Source organism: Triticum aestivum, chromosome 2D, assembly GCF_018294505.1.
Source record: "Triticum aestivum cultivar Chinese Spring chromosome 2D, IWGSC CS RefSeq v2.1, whole genome shotgun sequence".
NCBI classification, from domain to species: domain Eukaryota; kingdom Viridiplantae; phylum Streptophyta; class Magnoliopsida; order Poales; family Poaceae; genus Triticum; species Triticum aestivum.
In genome coordinates this window covers 639453204-639461170 of record NC_057799.1, presented here as the reverse complement: position 1 = coordinate 639461170, position 7967 = coordinate 639453204, and the positions used below count along the sequence as shown (strand labels likewise).

The following is a 7967-nucleotide window of genomic DNA, read 5'->3' as shown; positions in this document are numbered from 1 at the left end:
CACACATATGGCTTACGATTTGACGGTGCTTCATGTCGTTCGATCGACATCGCAGCTGTTCGCCGGCCCCTGATGCCATGGTATGTTTTGTGATAGTCCTTATGATAAGGTTACAGTTAAGTGCAGATACAACATCAAGACTACAAGCCAGAGAGAATTTTGGCTGGGTTAATTCCATAAGTGGTGTACTCTGACTCCATGCCATTGGCAATTGTGCCTTTAATGCCGCCTGAGTTCCAGCCATTTTATCGATGTATGAAATGAATTTTGGGTTTATGCACCGACTATTATGTTTACATTTGTTACATTTGGGACTGCACCTTCTCAAATTTCTTTGCACTTTCCTTTTGGTTATGTCCATTTATGCTTACCCTATTACAAAACCTAAGCCTCATGGATGCATTTATGCTTACTCTTTAATTTTAAACTTCAAATCAATCTCTTATTAAGTCACTGATGCTGGCTGTCTCTTCTATTTTTAGGCGATGATGGACCAACACCTATGTCGTTAAGAAGTATAGGGCTACACTGGAAAGATAAAATTTTAGTTGCAGGAAGTGAGAGAATTTGAACTAGTTGTGCCAAGTCTCAGTCCAATCACAACCTAGACACACTACAATGTCTCGTTGGCATTCGGGCTCCTCGACCTCATTTTCTTTTCATTTTTATATACTACTAGTGGGTATGACAGTCTCCTAGGTTTTTCTTATTAGTTACAAGATTTAAATTGTTGTTTTCACACTGAAAATAATTAAAACAGACATTTGTTGCATTGTTGCACATTAACTTGTGCATCCGGTGGATGTGTCGTTAGAAAACCGGAGGCACATGCTGATCATATATACGAGAGGATAAGTAATCACAACACGACATCACAAATTTGTAACGAGGTTCAGCGCATACGCTTATGTCCCTGTAGCATGACTATGAACCCTTATTTTCATGTATCAACATAACGCAAAAATGACAAGCCGACCAAGGCCATCAGACATCATCTTAGCCGACCACCGTCCACAACCAATCCGGCCACCCATGCTATGGGCACCCAGACTGTCTTTCTCCTGAAGCATGTCTAGCATACCAACTTATTATCGACAAGAGGAGGGGGTGCGTTTAGCTGTATAAAGTTTATATCTTTAACTTTTAGTTGGCAAAGTTTAAAGTTTTTCTACTAGGTTCTTGGGAAACCTACTCATGCAAGTTTACACGAATTAAAAGAAGATTAGATACCTTGACAGATTTTTGATAGTTTTGATCTTGAAAGAGGCCACGTAGAAAGACTGACTGGTTATTTGTGTTATGAAATTATTTAAAGTTTCTTTGGTCATCCTTAAATATGTCATTATCCTGAGCAATTTTAGCATGGTAAGTGCTTGTTCAAGTGATTAACGAATACAAAGTAGGGGATTTGGTATTTGTTGGAGAGCACAAAATCATATTATCATACCAACTATACTAGTAATTTGTACATTATTCTTTGCATGTTGGATTATTATTTGTACTCACAATACTAAATTATTCAAATTAAAATTAAATATCCTATGTTATAATTTATCCATTCCCATATCACTCCGAGAAATAATTTTAGTTGGGGAAACGAAAAGGAAGAAAACTAGAGTGCTTTAACTGTAAAAAGGAAGCTGCCAATGCAGCCCGTTGCAACGCACGGGCGTTCTACTATAGTATAAGTAGATGATGGAGGTGATCAGTCATGAGATGCATTTTTCTTCGTGTCTCCACTTAAATAGATCTCTCTAACATAGTTACACAAATTTCTTCTATTTGTATGATTACTCGGGATGGTTTGTGCAAACGAAATTCTGCAGCCGTGACACTCCCGAAGGCATAATGGGTTATTGATATAGAAAATAAAAAATAGAGAAGGATTAAAAAAGAGTGAATTCCTAATCCATCCAAAAAAATTCCACAATGTCACCAGGTGCGAGGATACTATTCCCCTCCTCTGATCAGGAAGTTATTAATGTTTTATTCTTGTGAGATTTGTCATAATATGAGCCAGACAACACAAGTGTACGGGAGTGTCTAAACCCCACGATTATTTCAACTGTGTTCCAATATGGTATGGTGTCTAAACCCCAAGAATCTTGCTATAGGTACGACAGATTTTGGAAGATTCTAGGACGACGGTTAAAAACAGCCACACCACACATGCGTAGGGATCAGACGAAAATCGGACAGTACATGTCGTCCGTGGAGCAGTTTTGAAACCCCAAAGAAACAATGAGGATGACAGCTCTTATTTGTTTCTTCTCTTGTATTCAGAACTTCAGATACGGACAATGATACAACCTAGAACCACGGACGACAGCGTCGTCCACAACATGAATCTAGCAGCGGGCGAGAGCCATCCAGCAGTGCCGGCATCGGATACCTGAGCCTGACCCTGAGAAGAAGAAGCAGCCTTGCTCTTGTTTTCAAGAACGTCTCTTCTCTTTTGGAGCTCCAGCCGGCACCTCCGCACCGCTTCCCGGAGCGGCATGTGGTACAAGTGGCTGCGGACCTCGACGGTGAGGTCCGCCTCTCTCGGCACCAGGTAGAAGAAGCCGGCGTCCAGGCGGCGGTCCTTGTAACGCGTGACTGCCTGGTGGATGGTCCTGATGAGGCCCCGGAAGGTTTGCCGCTGCTCTTTGTAGGCCTTCCACTTGAGCATGCCCATGCTCTTGAGCTGGTGGTAGATGCTCGTGGCCGCCCGCAGGTCCTCCTTGAGCGCTACCTCGCGCCCTAGCGGCGTGGTCCGCAGCATGGCGGCGCCCTCGTCGTCGCATATCCTGATGCCGCGCTCGTCACGGATGCACAGCCGGAGCTTCCTTGTCCCCGTCTTGAATCCTCTTGGCTTGACTCTGCTGCGCCGTCCTCCTTCTCTACAATTTGAATAAGTTTTTTAACACATGATGAAAGATGGCGAGTAGAAGCCGATAGAGGGAGAGAGAGCGCTATCGATCGACATGTGTGAACGTACCTACGGCCACCGCTGACGGTGGGGATCTCTTCCATCTCGATCGATCGCCGGCGACAAAACAAACGCGCGAGGCCGTCGAGGCTACCATATAAGTATATATATTCATCATCAATCGAGGAAAATTATATGTATGTGCACGGTGCTGATCGTATCCGAGAAGGAGCTGGACTCGTATCGGTTAATGACTCCCCAAACTCCGTTTGTCTAATGATTTATATCCTATATTCCTACCTGGACTCGAACACCCACACCCATCCTGGCCAATAAATAAATTTAATCGATCGGCGACGGCGCCTATATATATCTACTCGCGCGCATACTCCGGCGACCGATCAAGAAGAAAAGATGGACGTCGCCGTCGCCGTCGCCGTCGCCGCACCTACAACTAATCTTTACGGGCAAGACCTCGTGAGTTTTCAGTCGAAGCTTGGCATTCTCGCTCCGTCCACCTGGCTGTCTCACCCCGCCGACGAGCTCTTAATGCTCGGCATCGACGGCTTGCCTTTCACCAAGGAGGCTGGCGACACCGACATCGCCCTCGTCGATCGGAGCTTTCTCCATGTCGGACAGTCCGTAGTATCGGCGTCGGACGTCGGCGGCCAGATCGGCGTCGTCACCGGCGTGACCACAACGCTCGACCTCGTGGACCGTGGCGGCGAGGCGATAGGGGAAGTCATCGGGGGCCTGCCGCCCTCAGCTGTGCGGCGTGTCAGGGCGCTCAGCCTCGGGGATTATGTCGTGTCTGGGCAAGGGCAGTGGCTGGGCCGCGTGGTTGAGGTGTCCCTAGACGTGGACGTCGTGTTCGACGACGGCGCTATCTGCAGGGTCACGGACGCCGAGTCCCCAACCGTGCAGCTATGGCCGGCAGAGAGCACACCGGGTCTTCACCGTCAACAGACGAACGTCACGTTCTACCCTGGGCTGAGCGTCACCTCCGGCGACCCCTCAGTCGTCTTCAGAGGGGCGCGGTGGCTAAGTGGCCACTGGAAGACGAGGCGTGAAGCGGGGACGGTGACCAAGGTGGAGATGGCCGGCGTCCTTGTCCACTGGGTCGCGTCCGCGTACGGGGACACCGACGAGCAATTCCACCACGAGTCCGCTCCTCCAGCTTACCAAAACCCTGAGAACCTAACATACTTCTGCTGCGCGTACGAGTGCAGCTGGGGAGTAGGAGACCGTTGCTTCCTCCAAGAAAGCACTGCTGCTTCCCCTAGTTCAGAAATAGATTCTCTTCATGATCCACATCACCAGAGTTCACTGCAATCTGATGATAGCTCCTCTTCCGAAGAAGAAGAAGAGGTTGAGCCGGCGCCGCCATCGTTAACCGCCGGCCTAGCAACCGCTCCAGTGGACAAGGAGGAGAGATTCTACCGCAAGCAGCTGAGGAAGCCCATGTTCGTACGGCATAAGGGGCGGGCGCGACGAGGCTACCAGCTGCAGCCGGAACCGCTGCGCACCATGACCGTGTCCCGCACTCGCACCACCGTCGACGTGTTGTGGCAGGACGGCACGCGACAACACGGGGTGCCGTCGACGTCCCTCAACCCCTTCGACATGATGAACGAGCACGAGGTCTTCCCTGGGCAGTATGTCATCGACGCTCGAGATGACGACGACTTCACGGCGGAATCAACCGAGCGGCTTATCGGTGTCGTCAGGAATCTAAATTCCAAGGACCACACGGCGCATGTGTCGTGGTTCAAGGCGGCGTCCGGAGGGTGGGAGGTGGAATGCGACGACGAGGCCGTTAGTGTGTATGATCTAGGCAGGGACCCTGACCACTCCGTTTTCTATGGGGACGTCGTGGTTCGTACACTATCATCAAACGTGAGTGGAAATAATGCACGGCAACCACAGGTCCTCGATCTTTCATGGGTTGGTCGTGTTGTTGACTTTAGTGACGGCCACATCCAAGTCAAATGGGGCGACGACACCACGTCAATGGTAAGGAATCTGTTTTTCCTGATATAATTTATCATATAAGTAATGTATCAATTTTTTTTCAAGTATATAATAATTTGTATAAGTTCTATGGTGCATAATCTGTATTTTATTGGTCAAAGTAAAACATTGATATTCATATATTTGTGTACAAGGTTACTTTGTTTTTCGTGCCAAACCTTGACTTATAATTTTGGTCAACAAAATATGATTTATATATATATTTTTTTTGAAAGAAAGGGATCTTTCCGCCGATTTCATTAACGAAACCATGCAGTTTGATATAGCCAAAACACACCATGCAACCCCTTCAACGACCCGCTAAACATGCACCCTTCAAAGCGCATACCGCCTCCATCTGACCCTATGCACCATCTCGACACAGTGCATAGGCAAGGAGAAAGAATATGAGTTATATTATATGTCATAAAAAAATATATCATCGAAAAGTTCTTTGAAATGTGCATCCAATGACATACTTGTTGTGGCATAGTATAACTTACTTTTTGTTGGTAAAATTAACAATCAAAGTTAGACATCCAAATATGAAGTGGCCTTGTATACATAAACAGATGGAGTATTAATGTTTTAGATATGATTTAAGAACTGCTTTAATTCCATATGCTTTTTCAGGTATTACCCCATGAGATCATTGTTGCCAGTAAGGAACACTACAGCCAACTGCAGGCTGAAATGGGTGACTGGGTGGAGGAGGACAGCGTTGATACTCACCAAGAATCCGGTGATGCTGCTGTGGTATTTATCTAGAAACACTGTGTACATAGCTATCAACTTAACTATGCATCACAAAACCGTATCTTACTAATCATGTGGCACATACATCCTATATATCCAATCACAGGACAATGATCCAACAGATACTAGGAATATCCAAGGCGCCAGGGTCGAAGACGGTGGCAGTTCTGCTAATGAATCAGATGGACATGCCGCTACAAGAACAAACCGGTTGGGTGGTGTCATCCAGTCCATGATCCGATCGGTGGTTCAAGTGTTGGCTCGAGCCAAGTTGTATCTTGTAAACCGCACATCGTCGTCAACCTCGGATTTGCCAGCTGCGGCCATGCACAATGTTGTTGAAGTGCCTACGCATGTATCCGTGGGTGGTAGTCACGAAGATCCCAATATCGGCGGTGCTGCCACGGAGGTCGTGTTTGCTCTGGTGACAAGAAGCGATGAGAATGGCGAAAGTGATGTCGAGGATGCGGTGACGTCGGGAGAAGACGCCACTGGTGACGACGACGCGTTAAACTTCCCAAAGTTTGACGTGGTGCAGAGTCCTCCAGACCACCATTACCTTGACAACATGGACCAGGTACGTGCACCAAGACAAGTTGCTCTTTTTCCACCTTACTTTCACATGTTTTATCATTTTCCAATGGTAGTTTTCTTCAAATATATGATCAAATAAGAAACAAACATTAACCAGTGCTTTTTGTTGTTGGCAAATAAACTGCAGGGCAGCAGCAAGGGAGGAAAGAGCTGGGTCAAGACGGTTCAGAAAGAGTGGAAAATACTCGAGGACAGCTTACCAGGTTGGCCTCTCTCTTTTACTACCTATTGTTTCATGTAATTAACGTCCATGCATGCATATAAATGCCCCAATGAATAATGAACTGGCACTGGCATCGACGACCTACATCGATCTTATGCATTCTTGCAGATACCATCTACGTACGGGCGTACGAGGACCGGATGGACCTGCTCCGGGCGGCCATGGTGGGCGCCAGCGGGACGCCGTACCAGCACGGGCTCTTCTTCTTCGACCTGCAGCTGCCGCCCTCCTACCCCGCCGTGCCACCCCAGGTGTACTATCGCTCCTTCGGCCTCCGCCTGAACCCAAATCTATACCCCTCCGGCACAGTGTGCCTCAGTCTGCTAAACACCTTCGGCGGCGAGGGCACCGAGGTCTGGTCGCCGGGGACGTCAAGCCTGCTCCAGGTTGTCGTCTCCCTCCAGGCGCTCATCCTCAACGGCCAGCCTTACTACAACGAGGCCGGCCACGAGACACTGGTCGACACGCCAGAGGGCCGCCGCAATGCACTGCCCTACAGCGAGAATGCCTTCCTACTTACTCTCCGAACCGCGCTGCACCTGCTTCGTCAGCCGCCGCGAGGCTTCGAAGGGTTCGTCACGGACCACTTCCGCCAGCGGGGGAGGCACGTGCTCATGGCGTGCGACGCGTACCTGCGGGGATGCATTCATGCCGATGAAGGGGGCATGGAGCTGCCTTGCTCCACTGGCTTCAGGATCGCGCTTGCCAACTTGGTGCCGAGACTCGTGGCCGCCTTCACAAACATGGGCACTCAAGGGTAGCATTTACAAACTACGTATATGTATCATTGTTTTATTATTCATTTTATCTCTAGATGCACTAGAGAATACTCCATGTGTTGTCGCTGAGAATTTCTTGTGAATTTTTTGAGTAAGGGCATCTCCAACACCGACCCGTAAATTTACTCCAGCATCTGTCAATGGACACGAGTGGGGGAGGCGGCCATCCGCCGGAAAAGGGTTCCCCCGCTTTATATATTATAAAACAACTTCCACCGGACACAAGATAACTGCTGGGGGAACAGCATATCAAGCCCAAAGGAAAAAGAAAGACGAGATAAATGCCAACAACGGCAGCTCGACAAAGCACAAATGATCCGCAACCGCTGCGCCCTCCGAATTCGTCCCACCGCACAACAAGGCTCCGAACCGCCGCGTACCAAGCAGCACCTCCAAGAAGGAACGCGGCGTAGACGACGCTGCTGCCCGGACATACCCTAGGGTTTCCCCCAGCACGCGGAAGGGAGTGGGGACGGGTAACACTGACGCCCTTCAGGAAGGAAAGGCCGCACCCGCAGGCGACACCGCGTCATGGCCGAATGAACCGGCAGGGATTTCTCCCGCATCCCAAACACCAGTACCCGCCCGATCCGGAGCCAACCATCCAACTTGCCACCCGCTAGGATACGCCACCACGGTCTTGAAGTCATCCATGCCGCCTCACTGAGATCGCCATCACGAGCCCTAGAGGACG

The 7967-nt window shown here is 49.0% G+C and overlaps 2 protein-coding genes across 2 annotated transcripts; one reads left to right on the top strand and one right to left on the bottom strand.

Annotated features, from left to right (window-relative positions):
* Positions 1 to 2025: 2025 nt before the first annotated feature.
* On the bottom strand, positions 2026 to 3059 carry LOC123050678 (uncharacterized). Its single transcript, XM_044473438.1, has 2 exons — positions 2981 to 3059; positions 2026 to 2882 (listed from the first exon to the last, which is right to left on the bottom strand). The coding sequence occupies exons 1-2, from the start codon at positions 3013 to 3015 to the stop codon at positions 2288 to 2290; spliced, it is 630 nt and encodes a 209-aa protein (XP_044329373.1). The 5' UTR covers positions 3016 to 3059; the 3' UTR covers positions 2026 to 2287.
* A 196-nt stretch (positions 3060 to 3255) lies between these two features.
* On the top strand, positions 3256 to 7260 carry LOC123050677 (probable ubiquitin-conjugating enzyme E2 23). The gene is made up of 5 exons (XM_044473437.1): positions 3256 to 4924; positions 5555 to 5677; positions 5784 to 6254; positions 6399 to 6474; positions 6603 to 7260. Exons 1-5 carry the CDS (start codon positions 3326 to 3328, stop codon positions 7253 to 7255), a joined length of 2922 nt encoding a protein of 973 aa, XP_044329372.1. The 5' UTR covers positions 3256 to 3325; the 3' UTR covers positions 7256 to 7260.
* Positions 7261 to 7967: the final 707 nt, after the last annotated feature.

Coding starts and splice junctions, on each gene's coding strand:
- LOC123050678 (XM_044473438.1), bottom strand. CDS start 3,015: ATGGAAGAGATCCCCACCGTCAGCGGTGGCCGTAG. Junction 2,883..2,980: donor ACCGTCAGCGGTGGCCGTAG/GTACGTTCACAC, acceptor TTCAAATTGTAG/AGAAGGAGGACGGCGCAGCA.
- LOC123050677 (XM_044473437.1), top strand. CDS start 3,326: ATGGACGTCGCCGTCGCCGTCGCCGTCGCCGCACCTACAACTAATCTT. Junction 6,255..6,398: donor ACCTTGACAACATGGACCAG/GTACGTGCACCA, acceptor AATAAACTGCAG/GGCAGCAGCAAGGGAGGAAA. Junction 6,475..6,602: donor ACTCGAGGACAGCTTACCAG/GTTGGCCTCTCT, acceptor GCATTCTTGCAG/ATACCATCTACGTACGGGCG.